Source organism: Colias croceus, chromosome 25 (assembly GCF_905220415.1).
Source record: "Colias croceus chromosome 25, ilColCroc2.1".
NCBI lineage: Eukaryota > Metazoa > Arthropoda > Insecta > Lepidoptera > Pieridae > Colias > Colias croceus.
This window is the reverse complement of record NC_059561.1, coordinates 6,258,902-6,274,660: the sequence shown is the minus strand read 5'-3', so window position 1 is coordinate 6,274,660 and position 15,759 is coordinate 6,258,902. Positions and strand designations below refer to the sequence as shown.

General features: G+C 31.9%; 1 protein-coding gene across 1 annotated transcript in view; it reads right to left on the bottom strand.

The window, feature by feature from the left end:
* LOC123703322 overlaps positions 1-10,985 on the bottom strand; it is a 131,602-nt gene extending 120,617 nt beyond the window's left edge. The window contains exons 1-3 of the mRNA XM_045651281.1: positions 10,862-10,985; positions 3,931-4,095; positions 2,084-2,221 (exon numbers count right to left, since the gene is read on the bottom strand). Of these exons, the coding sequence (XP_045507237.1) occupies positions 2,084-2,221; positions 3,931-3,933 (141 nt within the window). The 5' untranslated portion in view covers positions 3,934-4,095; positions 10,862-10,985. The remainder of the gene's footprint in view (positions 1-2,083; positions 2,222-3,930; positions 4,096-10,861) is intronic.
* Positions 10,986-15,759: the final 4,774 nt, after the last annotated feature.

Below are 15,759 nucleotides of genomic sequence, written 5' to 3'. Positions count from 1 at the left end.
TTTCACGAATAAACTACTGGACCGATTTTAATGAAACAGACAATCTTTAGACCCTGAGAAAGAACATAGGCTCCCTTTTATTGCGAAATATGTACCATGGGTGAAGCCGGAGTGGACCACTAGTATATAATATAATGCAAAATTAACCGTTAGTCTAATTCTCCTAACACTGTGCTCAACCCCCGTATCATTATGTCTTATAGCAGTATTGTAACCAGCGTGGAAATATTACAGCGCTATATTACGCTATCACTTTCGCATACTGGCAATGATACTGCTACCTCTATAAAACATGGTCAACCCCCAGTGCTGACATATACATTATATCATGAAATTTCTATTAAAAACTGAATTGATATCCATACTAATATTATAAATGCGAGAGTAACTCTGTCTGTCTGTCTGTTACTCAATCACGCCTAAACTACTGAACCAATTTTCTTGAATTTTGGTATGGAGATATTTTGATACCCGAGAAAGGACATAGGCTCCCTTTTATTGCGAAATATGTACCACGGTCGAAGCCGGGGCAGACCACTAGTATGTAATATGTATATCTATTATCTATCCCAATATGTCATATTAGTTGATGCAGAGCTCTTAAGAAGCTCTCTTTCTTTACTTTAATTTCAGTTTACAAAATCGGAAAGCCAAAACATGTAAGATCCAATAAGTTTTCGTTCCAGTCTAGGTCAAATATCTAGGACGTCTATTGTGGAACCGTTTGACCTTTGTGATGGATGGAATGGTCTGAAATTGTTTCTTTTTCAGTGAAATATTTAGGTTGCTGCAATTGTTACATTTGCCGTTTGCCCAGTGTGCTTGATAGTTTCTGTTAGCTGTGGCTCTATAGCTACCTACCTTTATGTAACACGACATTTGCTCCTATGAGTATGTGATTTTGTCTATTTGTATGTAACCGACTTCTTTAGACTCGATCTGACCTACTTTAAACGGACAGATTAAGGTTCATGGTGCTGTGATAATACAATAATTTCATCTTAAATCCAAGTTTTTTTAATATTTGTATCATGTATGTTTTCACTGTTATATATACGAGCAATGAAAATAAAAGTTCCTTTTACCCGTGCGTTATATTTTTTTTTTTTAATAAGGTCATAAAGAAGTTTCACTTCTTACCTGTGTACACTAGTACACGCACACATTTTTATAATTTATATACTTCCCGGTTTATGTCCTGTAAATTATTTCACATTATCTATATATCTCATGACACGTAGGTGCCAATACGTTGAATTGAGTGAGAATTTAACTTCAATAAAACGGTTATTTGGTCCGGTAGAATACAATGGGAACACGTAAACATTACAAGAGAAATGTCTTTGGTACGGTGCCCAGTGGTAATGAAAAAAGTTGGGTCGTTTTGCAAACAAAGGGTATGTGAAACAAATATCGAATTGTACTTTATTATACTTGACGTTGATCGTTGTTTTATTGTATTGTAATAAATAAAGACGGAGGAAATTGGTATATGGAGGGCACATGATGCAAACATTGACATTTTCAAAATTTACAGGTCAATCTGCCTCTTTCTACAAAGACTCGAAGAATATTGGACAGGTTAAAAAACTAGAGTTGGAATTGAAACCTAATTATTTTATGCATAATGTTATGCCTACGTACCTATGCGTTAATTTCTCGTTAATGGTGTTTTTAATATTACCATTCTACTTCTCTTTTTGCAGCCGCATTTAGCAGTTCAACATGAGAACAGTCTAACAATTATACAACTTTAAAAATCTTATAGGATATTGACCAGCACGCAGAGGCACTTTCGAGAAGTCGTACATGACAGATGCAGAACATTTTTCCAACAAATACAGAAGGCAGAAGTTTAGTGTATTAGTATAAGTGTATAGTTATAAGTATTTATTTAAAATTATATATGTATGTTTATCAGCCATCTGGTTTCCATAACACAAGCGAAAGCTTAGTATGGGATCAGATCGTGCCATGTGTGAAAATTGTCCTGAAATATTTATTTATTTAACCATTTTCAAGTACCTACATAAATTCCACTTAACCTAAAGATCAGAAAGACAATACAAGAACTACTACTCACCCTGTCAGCCACGCCGCCCGGCAGCACGCTCTTGACCACGACGCCCGACGACCGCCCCCCCACGATGCCGAACGCGAGCCCCGACCCGTCGTTCACCAGCTCCACCACTTCTACTTGGGCCCACTCGCCGAACACTTGCTGCGAAATAGCTTGAGGTTATTTCTATTGAAGGTATAATTTTCATATACAGGGTGTCTCGATTTTTATGTGCTATGATATGATATGATATGAGTCTTCAGATGCTGCAAATAAAGGGTGTCTCAGCGCCGATTTTAAACTTCGAAAATTTGTATAAAAAAACAAATTGTATTCATTATATTACTTGAATGTTTGATTCAGCAATATGTAGAGTTAAGAATTTACCAAATGAAAAAAAAAACCTCGGAAGATAAGCATTTTTAAACTATACGTTCACAATGACACAGAAATGACCTAAAACCTACTGATGGTATTGATAAATTTTTAAACCATGATTTCAAAAATTTCTTCACACAAATTAACAGATCGTTGTAATTAGTTATTTGACAGTATAATTATCCGTACTTCATTAAAATTCAATCAACATTTGCCTTACTACCGAAAAACTAGAATTAAACTCATCAGTGTTTAAATTTTAATCGGTTACTATGTTGCTGAAAGTCTTGCATGCTACTAACTATTCCTTTTATCGTAGTTTTCTATTCCAACTGAAACTAAATAATCCTTTATTCAATATTCCAGAATTGAAATGGACTTTGACCTCTTTATCGAAGCTGAGCCAACGATTGTACTGAAATTACGATCCACGTGTATTCCCTTAAGCTTTCGTAATGCTGGCTGGTTACATCAGCCTTACTTTATTTATTATGTAAAAATTGTACTCACTACATATCATTTGTTATCGCAGCAAAGCTGTAAAGCGTTACGTTTTGTTAGCCAAGTTTTTTATGTTCTGTTTATTTCATATAGCGGTTGTTTTCTCTGGAGATCATAAAAAAGGTCTCTTTGACTGGGAATTGAAAAAGGGTATTGTCGTTTGCTCTACGAGATACAATTTTGTTTGGTTTTAATTTGATACCTTTGTACGTTATGAATAAATACCCTTTCTTGTTATATTTAGATAAACTAGTAAGCTGTAATACCGTGACTTTGTCCCCGTTTTATATAGAATGTCACCGAAATGTTGCTCTACAATCTACATACTCCACTACCATTCGAATTAAAACGTTTCAGTTTTTCCAAAGGTAAGTCCATAGACGGTTAAAATTTAACAAATATTATTCGTCCTGATCTTATCTACAATTTCAAATAGTTATATTAAAAACAGGGCTAAGTAAGGTAAGTACCTAAGTTTTATTTGAGTACAGTCTACAATTTATTTAATCATCATCATTCTGTATTTCGCTTGCGGCTTCGCTTGCGTTGTCAAGGGAAATTTCCATGGGAATAAGATGTTTCGCAGTTCGCTGTAGTACAGAGTAGCCTATATCACTCTCTACTTCTCTAGCCTCTTACCTATCACCAGATAGAAAAATTCATATTTAGTGACTTAACTTTAAGATAAGAAATAAACAAACACACTTCAGCTTTATGTTTCTAACACATTTATATCGCGAGTAATGGATTATATTTTATAATCAGTACATAGAATAAAACAAAGTCGCTTTCACTGTCCCTATTTCCCTATCTTTAAAACTACGCAATCGATTTCGATGCGATTTTTTTAATACATAGAGTGATTCAAGAGGAAGGTTTAAGTATATAATTTATTAGGTTTTTGACAAAGCGGGCGAAGCCGCGGGGGGATGCTTGTAAGTAATATATGAATGTTTACTTTTGCTATACACTTAAAATAATGAAATATTTACCATAATGCGTCGAATCAATCGTTTCCTGGGCGTGCGCGGCTGACCCTTGGATCAGCTAACTTTCTCCATGTCACTGTTTCACACTTGCACTAGAATACACTTTGGATAAACTCACTCGAACTTTTGCACTAACGCTACTGCTGTTTTGGAGCACATTTTGGTTTACTGTAACAATAATTGCACTTTTAAATTTTAAACTTTTGTTTTTAATTATAGCTATTGTGATGATAAAATTATTTAATTTTTGTGTTAATTTTTATTGATGATGATATAGGTAGGTATTACTGTTGTTAAATTCGCAAAAAATATAATATAGGTAGTGAACACATTTTTACGGTGATGCTTTTATCAATAATAATTTATATTACGGTCTATAATAATATATCAGATTTTCACAATTATTTTTCAATATTTTGTCTCATTAGGTAATAAAAAGGTCCTAAAACTCTCATAGTTAATAGTAATAAAACAATTATATAAAACATAATACGAATAAAAACGAGATGTTAATACATAACGAGCTGTTAATTTCATATGTTCATCCATTATCAATTATAATAATCGTTCGATTACCACATTCCTCGAAACATGATATACCAATGGGCAATGCGGGCGTGATTATCAATTTAAAATTAAAATCGTGGGGCGTACTGATAAATAATAAATATTAATATGCAACAATAACAGTTAAAACCACTACATTGAAATGTATAAAATGTTGTATGTATTCACACATTATCATCTCGTTGGCTCGCAATTATGTTTGTTTGTTGACTAGCAAAAATTATTTTAAGCTTAATATTCGCTAAGCCTTGTACTATTACGTAGATACTGTAATATTCTGCAACATTTTAGCTTAGTTCATTATTTTTATAGTGAAACTTCTTTAGGCGCGTTGAGAGTAAAATTTTAAGGTCGCGTCCTGACAATACCGATTTTAATCTTGCCAAAGAAGTTTCACTTTTGACACGTGTGCTCGCACACACGCTCCTTCTTTAGCCTAAACTTTGTAAATCTTAAATCTAATAGCCTATAATACTGTAGCCAATACTCTTTTTTATAGATAAGTTGATTTAGAAACACTTGGTAAATGCATTTAACTAAATAAATACAATCTTTGCAATCTCTGATTATTCTACGCAAGCAATACCACGGGTAATAACTAGTTAACATATTATACAAATAATCAACTATCTACTCAATATATGACATTATAAGATCTCAAGAGATAACTCTACATCTCAAGCCGAAATCAATACCGTTCGCTACTGTAAGCAGTTTGACTCATGAGTCATGATATTCAAGTTCTTCATATATGTAAGGTAAACGCAGGTATTAACGACCCCTCTAAGGCAATTTCAAAATCAACCATATTTTTTAAATATACTTGTTCTTCTAAAGATTTATAATTTCATTTTATATGCTAGTGTTATGTATAAAAAATGTATTTATTGAAGCAAATACATTCTAATAAAGGATTATCTTGTAAAAAATAATTTCCAATGTGACTTAGTCGATTGTTGCTATTACCGACCCATAAAAACGGCTGTGAAGCTATAAACGATTTTTATGCAGCTATTCCCGATCGTATGTGAGAGGAAGCCTTTTTCCAGCAATAGAATGTATAGAAGCTAGTGATGATGATGATAACCGATCTTAATAAAATGAAATAAAAATGCAAATATATTCGTATTTTTTTGTTGTCAACATAATACTATTAATATATACAGTACATATATTAAATTAAGGATTTCAAACTCTAGGATATTTCGTTATGCTATTTGATTGATTGCTTCGGCGAGTTGTGTTTTACTGAATACTTTTCGCCGCTTTCGTGGCTCCATATTTCTGGAAAAAATATACCTAATTATATGTTTTATGTTAATTTAACCTAAAAAAAATATAATTTTTAATAGGCACCTATTATGTCATAAAAGTAATAAAAATTTAATATTTGCACGCTCAATTACGAGCAGAATGTTTAAGGATCAATATTATCTGTATATACAAACATCTTTATTCTACATTCTGCAAATTTGAATTTGTAGATGAGAAACTAAACAATCTATATTCGATCGGTAATAGCTTCCTATAGTTGCTATTGCCGACCCACATGGGTCGGTATTAAAGTATGTAAGTATAAACCTAAATTGTATTACCGACCCATAAAAAAATGGTTATTTTAATTCATTTGACCATCAGACTATAAAATAGATTATAATTGATTAATGTCATACAAAATATGAACAAATACATATTGTTTAAACAAAAAAAAAAACAATGATTTACTACTGTAACTATTCGATAGGGATCCTCGAAAATATCATAACTTTGTATAAATTGACAACGCTAAAAGACACAACACTAGACAAAAAAGTTTAGTCGCTAATAGATTTTTATGAAGACTCATAGCTTAGATTTAAACTGGTCCATAAAACCACTTGTGTTAGTGTGATATAATAACATAAAAGAAAATAAAACAAAAAGTTACGTTGCTGCCATTGCCGACTTACGGGTCGTTGATACCTGCCACGACTTAAACTGGTGAAGCTAACACCGTCCCATTTTAATTTTAAGTTTTATCGTTTCAAATTACTTTTTATTAATAAAATGTTGTAAGAAATGAAAAGTTGACACTTAAATGCATTGACATTTAGTAATATAAATTAAAGTATAGATGTCATTTGTTTGTAAATGTCTTAAAAAGATACTCACAGTACTTACCCGAAGGAACAACGGAACAGTACGACACGTCCTGCTTCCACGCTACCCCGCAGCAACTTACGCATTTTAACTCTTTTTTGCTCAGTTACTCACTCTAACGTTAAAGTATACGATGCTCAAGTAATACATTCGTGTATAACTTTGCCTACCTATAGCTAGAATAGTTCTGGAAACGTTTAAATTTCGAATTACTTTTATAGGTCGGTAATACCTTCAGATTTTCGATGGGTCGTTGATAGCTGCGTTTACCCTATACTCCTATAAAACTGTATTTATATGAAAACTTTTTTCTTGATGATCAAGTAGATAGAGATATGCAAATGGCATCGAAGTTGTAAAAATATGAGTTACTAGCTTTCCGCCCGCGGCTTCGCCCGCATATTCAAAGAAAACCCGTTCCTGTGGGATTTCCGGGATAAAACCTATCCTATGTCCTTTCTCGGGTATCAAAATGTCTCTATACCAAATTTCATGCAAATTGGTTCAGTGGTTTAGGCGTGATTGAGTAACAGACAGACAGACAGAGTTACTTTCGAATTTATAATATTAGTATGGATTTCGGCAAAAAAGTGTTTGAGTTAGGTTAATATCTGAATTTCATTGCAACATTTACTATATAAGTATATACTATTTAAAAAGGTTTTATCAGTAATTTAATCATGTTGTTATTTAAGCCCACAAAGATCGCTAGATAAGACCACCCTGGATACATTCTTTATGTACAAGTATGTCCTTAAATTGGTGAAACTATTTTACATTCAATTATTAAATCAGTTTAAAACCTTCACAATACTATAGATTCATACTACATTTTACTTATACATATTGAAAGCACAAGTAAACATTCAAATAATATTTTTACAGAAATTTCGAACATTTCACAATGTATGTTCACGAGAAAACTGATATCAAAGAATACGACTTAATATTACATACTGATATTAAGATGTGTTACATATTGTCTTGTTTGTAATTCAAAAAATAATTCATACCACCTCAACAAGCGTTCATATGGCAGGATTTTAGGATAAAAATTTAAAATATACCTATACTTTATATTATAGAGCTGTAGAGTATGTTTGTTTGTTCGTTTGAACGCACTAATCTCAGGAACTACTGGTCCAATTTGAAAAATTATTTCGATGTTTGATAGCCCATTTTATCGAGGAAAGCTATAGGCTATATATCATCATGGTAAGACCAATAGGAGCAAGCAATGCGGATGAAACCGCGGGGCACAGCTAGTATCGTATAAATCCAAATATATTTTCTACTTGTATTTAACAACAACAATAATTATAGGTACATATCAAAACAATACAATTTATTGAGTAAGTACACTATTTTTAAGAAAAGTTTTTAACAAAATAAACCGTAAACAACCATTTTTAAAAATCTATAAAAACGTAGCAGTAGGTAAATGTTTCTCATATATTATTTACAATATAACTGTCCACTAACAGATAACAGTGCTATTATTAGTATTCAATGTAGACCTAAGGTTGTCGAATAACCTAAACAGTTACCTGATCGGAATCCATTATTTACCATTAAAATTTCATGGAGCGTACAGGCTAGGTAGGCAATGTCAATCTATGTATTGCTACATCTATATATTATTACCTTTATATTATGTTTCGTATTTAGTTAAGGAGTTCTGATCTAAGTTTATTTAAAATACATGTGAGGAATTAAAATAACACAAAAACGGTTATTTATTAAATTGCATACCTACTATGACGTTTTCTACTGTTTTATTTATTTATTTATTTATAACACTTTAGTGCACAAACTGAATTATGACAAAAATAACATTAATACAAAAGAAATGCATAGTTTTTACAAGAGGCGGCCTTAGTAGGCCGTAGAGATTGCTGCTTAGCAGCAATCTCTACTAGGCAACCCGATGGGAAAGGAAATGTACCTTTGAAGTTGGTTACTGTTCTAATTTACTGTTTATCGGTTTATTCATAAGATTAGGTTTCCTAAACCTTAGTTTATCTACGTAAGGAATTACGGTACTAAGGTATATGCTATAGGTACTTATAAATAAATAAAAATATTTATTACAATAACATTTTTAGTCTCTTCTGTATCCTACGTAGTATCTACAGTAGTAATTGAAATAATAGTTTAAACAAAACTTTATTATTACTTCATTCCAAAACTCGGCTTAAAATCTCCATTGTCAAAACGACCACAACAGTAAAAAATAATTCCGATTCTCGTAAAATCATATTTAAAGCCGCTTTTCGAAAACTCATTAACCAAACCACGCCAAAGGTTTTGATTCAAGCCTAAATTTTCATTTATTCAGCCAATAGGAGAATTCCGTAATTTTAAGCAAGGAATGAAAGACATTACACAATCACAGAGTAATTAAATGCCCACCTGAATTCCCTTTATATTGAGATGATTACAATATTTCTCGGTCAAGAAGGTCTTTTTACTGATTAATCTGTGATAACCTAATTCCAAATGCGAACATATTTTCTACGAAAATTATTGAAACGCCATGTTTCATCAAATTTAATATGGAAGATACAAGGTAAAAGAATCATAATCAAATCTCTCCAAACAAATACAGTAGGTACACATACTTAGGACCACCACAGAATAAAAATGTTCACATTACCATATACCTATAAGCATTATTTATTACGTTCTATTACCATTCTTTTACAATACTATTTGCAGTGTAACTATTGCTTAATCTATGATAATATGCCAATATATTATGCCAAATGTCTCTACATGGTCTCTACGGTCTCTACATTGGCATAAAGTTGACGAAAATCTATATTCATTCATGGAAAATTAGTTATAAATCGAAAAGAAGTTTATTTTTTTCTTAGGTAATTATAATATAGCTTTTTCAAGCACATTTTCAGGCGTCACTAAGGAAATTTTCGAAATATTGTTTTTACCTTTTCATATGTTTTTTATTAATAATCTGTGTAATGTCAGTAAATAAACTTGTAGGTAAGTAATCTTGTAACTTAAATAGATTAAGACCAAAACTATCGAAGAATTATTCTCAAGAAATCTATAATTAATAGGTATGATCGTATTATTATCATTTACGTAGGTAATAATATTATGTATCTATAACTCTATATTTTGTCCTCGTATGTCCTTTGATATTAAAAATAAAAATATATGTAACAGTAAAATTATTGTATTATTTTTAGCGAATCTTTTAATATTACCCCAGTAATAACACCTATAACTAAACTAATGGCGGTTTGGTTAAAATTTCTATTAGATATAACAGAGACATAAAATAGTTAAAAGTAGGTAGTAGTAATAGTCTGTATTTTTTAACAGAATAAGAAATGAATTTTGTAACGGCGTATTTATTTCAGTGCATTCTTAAGTAGAACGAGATTATTTCTCATTAATAGATATTATAGAGTCAAATAATTGTCTAACATAAATCTAAACAAAGACAATAAAATTCTGGGTGTAACCAACACGAACCATCATATGAAAAGTACAATCTTATCTATAGAAAATAATCTCTTTTTACTATAAATTCAATGAAATATAGAATATATCGCATAAAGCTTACTGAAAATATCCTAATACTATATGAAAATATCCTTAATGTGTGTGTGTAATATTCGTAATGAATGTTTATCAAACACCAACCGTGCTGTTCGTCTTATCTAAGTATCGATTTTTTTATTATTTGTATGTAAACAATTAGTCACTATCTACTTATCTTCATTTACACGTAAAAACGATTTAATCAATCTTTGAGATTCTATAGTAACATTAAATTAGCAAACCGATGTCTATTTTTTACTACCTATTGATTCATAAATATTTAAACAACGAATGAAATTTTGTATGGAAAAAGAAAATGTGCTTACATCTTTCAAAATTGCTTCACCGTGCCAATAATTTTACGCAAAATGAACATTATCACACTAAATAATTATTTATGTAAAATAAATGGTACTGTAAAAAAGGAAAATCTGTACCATGAAAAGCACTGATTAATATTTTTAGAATCAAAATTTTAACTCAAAAATTACAGAAATGATGACTAAAATATCCCAACAGATTATAAGAAAAAATAAAACACTGAAAAAAAAAACATTCGGATTTTATTCCATATTCAAATTTGGGTCTTATAACCTCTGCGTAACAATAATCTTATACCGTTATGAACAATTTGAAAATAGCATTAAAAATATTATACCTGTCCGTGAAAATTAATCTTAATTTTTTAAATATTTATATATTGGTTTTTTGTTTTATTTTAATATATTGTATTTTGTCATAGATTTGGCTGTATGGACGCGTGACGTTCGCCTTACAACAATGGCGTCGCGGTACTACCGAATAACCGAAATGGCGGGAAACGTGACATGCGCTTTGGGAAATCGATGAGAGAATTCATTTAAAAACGCGCCCCATTTAAAGAAGCGTCGAATCAGCAAAATACATTTTGTTTTTTTAATAATAGAAACAATTGAATATTTGAATGTAGTAGGTAAACCGAAATAAGCAATTATAGATACCTAATGATAAATTAGATAATATCTATTATTAGATAGGTAATGATAGTAATGTCTAGTACCTATGAATTCTATGAATGTAGCCAAAGATTTTAATAATTTGTTGTCAATGAATATGGATAGTTTAATCAAAGTCTGTTTTATGCGCACATCTTATTCCCTATAGGTAGTTAGTTATAGAGCTTGAAAATACAATCTGAAAAATTATAAGGCACGTTTTCTATAGGATTCAATAAATATTGAACAGAAATTTGATCACTTGTTTATACTTATAAAATTATAAAAAATTATTCACAAAATACAAATATTTTATTTAGCTCGTTAGCTCAGCGGTTAGAGCATTCAATAAATATCGATAAATTAAAGAGGATATCGGAGGTTCAAGCTATAGGAATGAAATTTTCAGTACTGAATTTATATTTTTACTAACAGCTAATTTAAATCTTAAATTTAATTGGCGTATCACCAACTGTGTTGCTAAGCGTAAAACTCGAGAACGGTTCGACCAATTCGGCTATTTTTTTAGGTTTTTGTTAAGGGATAAGGGAGGTTTTCATGAAAAAAAAACACGGCAGCTATTACTTACATTTATTTATTGATTTATGCTTTTTTGTACATACATACATACATACCAGGACAAACAAACTCAGACAAAAATTTCATACAATATTAATACACAGGCACATAATATGTATGAAAGGCGGCCTTGTTGCTTAGAAACAATCTCGTCGAGGCAACTCTTTATGTGTGCATCGCCAAAATTTACGGAGTATTAAATATCCTATACAGTTATTACAGCTAATTTTGAGCAAAGCTTTCTATGATATTTGAGAAAAGAATAAAGAAGTCAAACAATCTTGAACTTTTCCAATTTTTACTAGCATGGAAGCTGTGCAAGAACAAGATATAAGTAATGAACTTTTATCAGATTTTATTGCTAACAGATTCTTCGTCAATAAAGTTTTATTTAAAAAGTAGTATATTATGTTTGCTCATAATTATTATATATGTAAACGATACTTACTTACACCTTAATCTCTAAAAAGGTCACACATCTGTGCAGGAAACAGGAAATAGTAATATACAAATAAAAATTTTCACTTAACAAGCAAAAAGTGGTGCTTTGTAACGCCCCGAATTTTTTCTACTGTGACGAATTTTTAACCAAACATTCTGTTTACATCAACGCTAATGAAAATATTTTGTGTAATAGAGGGCAATAGTATAAATTTTAAACAGCTACTTATCTACTGTTAATGATGAATTTAAGATGTAACTGACCGGATTCCTGATATTTGCTTGGACAGCTTACAAAGGCTAACTAGTTTTATTATTTGCGTATTTTATCTATCATTGACTATTATCAAAATTGTATCTTTGACTATCTTTTGCTATCGCGTATTGTATGACGAAATTTTTAAAAACATATATGCATTATTCACGCGATTGAAATATGGCTCGTTAGCTCAGCGGTGAGAGCATCCATCTAATCAAAAGTCTTAAGAGGAGGTCGGAGGTTCAAGTCCTTCACGAGCCGGTTTATTTTTGATCTAAAATTTACCTGAGATGCGCAATTGCTGCTATTAGGTATTAAAAATCTTGTTGGAACAATAAAAAAATCAGTCCTAACGTAGATGGATTTATATGTATTTGGTTGGAAAAAAGCTTTCTTTAAAATTGTCTTCTAGCATATAATTATGTTTAACTTATTTAACAATTTATATTTAATAAAAATTTAGTTTACTAAGGTAATATTTTGCGGAATTTCTTCCATAAGCGTGTAGGTTGAACACATCTCTTTTTTCATAGTAATAATAATCCCATCGAAACATTTTCATGTAAAATGTTGCCTAAGCTTTCTTGCACTCTGAAAAAGTTCTCAGATCGAATGTAGAACCAAGCATCTTACTCTACAGTCTACACGTTTTAACTCTACAAGCCCTAACTTTACAAACGGTATACCTTATATTATTAAACTAATATGTGGCATGGCCGTTTTGCAAACTTCACATGGCGTATGGATAATAGCCATAAGCCAGGTCACAATCTACTGGCAAACGGTGCATTTACATCCAACGAGCGAATGGTCATTCTAACCCATCAACTGCAGGCGTAGAGCTGAGAGCATGCTTTCGTTGTTCTTAGTGCGTTCGAAAATAACTATACAGGGTTACAGGTTAAGTCGACCTATTCCTGTTAAGAGCGTATAGTAGGGGTCAAAACAAACTGATTTGATCTTATAATACCATATCCAAAAGTTAGTCGTTGAAGAGTTATTGCAATTTTAATTTTTTTCTTGAAAATGCCACTTTATCTTCGCATTTAGCGTTTAATTTTTTATTTTACTTATTTGGTCTGGGTTTTTTTGAGTTTTTATGTAAAGGTTGAGTTAAACAATAATTCTCAGCAATAAAAATCCATATCGCTGCAAACAATTCAAAGAAATGGCTTTTAATCTAAAAATAATAACATTAAAGTAATTTAGTTAACTCGTTTTAAAGAAAGATATTGAAAAAAATCTCTATGAAAATGTGTCTGCAGATGTTTTTAAAAACATGTACATGTTCTTAGCTATGTAAAAAGGTATGATAACCTCAGGTAGCATTCGTAGATTCCAAGAAATCGGGGATAAACATGGGACAGTGGTAGTAAAGTACAACATCAGAATAAATGTTGTCATAATTTATTTTTCTTAAAAACTTTACAGTTCCTGCTCAACATGACTTCCTCTATTGCGAACACATATTCGAAACCTTTTCCGCAGAGTACTCTTAGTCAAGAGCCAATTAACAACTGGGGTAGTCACCCCAGTTGTTAATTGGTTCCTCATCTTATTGGCTGCATCGATAATTTTTTGTCGTAAAATATCAACAGATGGAATCGGGTTCGGCTCATTGTACACCAGACTCTTCATATGCCCCCATACGTAAAAGCCCATGGGGGTTAAGTCTGGACTTCTAGCCGGCCATGGTATGGGCCCACCTCTTACGATCTTACTTACGACAAAATTTGGACTCATCTGTCCATAATTTTTTTTTTGAAAAACGAGGGGTTTTTCAGATCCGCATTCAACATGAATCTAATAAAAATCTAGTCCTCTTAAAGGATCTCATTCTTCCATCACGTGCACGGGCATGTAGTGATATGGGTAATATCCTGAAGTGTTCATTGTGAACCAACCACTGAGACAGACCAAGTTCTCGGGCAACCGTTGCCCGAGAACTTGGATCACAAACTACCACAACGCTCACTATTGGGCTCCGAAAGCACGTGGCAATCCTAACAAGAAGAATCCAAAAAAATCACAAAGACGATTCAGTCTTAATGTGTGGATGGGGATAATTTCAAATAAATTAATTAGACCATACTTCCTTCCGGACAACCTAAATGGTGAAAATTATGAGACCTTTCTGCGCCAACATTTAAGTGACCTACTTAAAGACATACCCTTGACTTTGTTAAGAGACATGTGGTTCCAACATGATGGCTGCCCTGCACATTACAGAAGAAGTGTTAGAGAATGGTTAGACATCAACTATCCAAACAGATGGATCGTAAGAGGTGGGTCCATACCATGGCCGGCTAGAAGTCCAGACTTAACCCCCATGGGCTTTTACGTATGGGGGCATATGAAGAGTCTGGTGTACAATGAGCCGAACCCGATTCCATCTGTTGATATTTTACGACAAAAAATTATCGATGCAGCCAATAAGATGAGGAACCAATTAACAACTGGGGTGACTACCCCAGTTGTTAATTGGCTCTTGACTAAGAGTACTCTGCGGAAAAGGTTTCGAATATGTGTTCGCAATAGAGGAAGTCATGTTGAGCAGGAACTGTAAAGTTTTTAAGAAAAATAAATTATGACAACATTTATTCTGATGTTGTACTTTACTACCACTGTCCCATGTTTATCCCCGATTTCTTGAAATCTACGAATGCTACCTGAGGTTATCATACCTTTTTACATAGCTAAGAACATGTACATGTTTTTAAAAACATCTGCAGACACATTTTCATAGAGATTTTTTTCAATATCTTTCTTTAAAACGAGTTAACTAAATTACTTTAATGTTATTATTTTTAGATTAAAAGCCATTTCTTTGAATTGTTTGCAGCGATATGGATTTTTATTGCTGAGAATTATTGTTTAACTCAACCTTTACATAAAAACTAAAAAAAACCCAGACCAAATAAGTAAAATAAAAAATTAAACGCTAAATGCGAAGATAAAGTGGCATTTTCAAGAAAAAAATTAAAATTGCAATAACTCTTCAACGACTAACTTTTGGATATGGTATTATAAGATCAAATCAGTTTGTTTTGACCCCTACAATACGCTCTTAACAGGAATAGGTCGACTTAACCTGTAACCCTGTATATGCAATTTTCTAAGACTGAACAACACTGAATACTACTTTCAAAAGATCACGAAAGAATGCTTTTGCTCTAGCTCTATGTTCGTTTGATCTAAATGTACCGTAAGATACAGGGGGTATTCCATGACGTCGTTAGACAGTATTAATTCTAGTGTGGAAAAATGACACCTATAAGATCGAATTGTATCTTTGGCTATCGC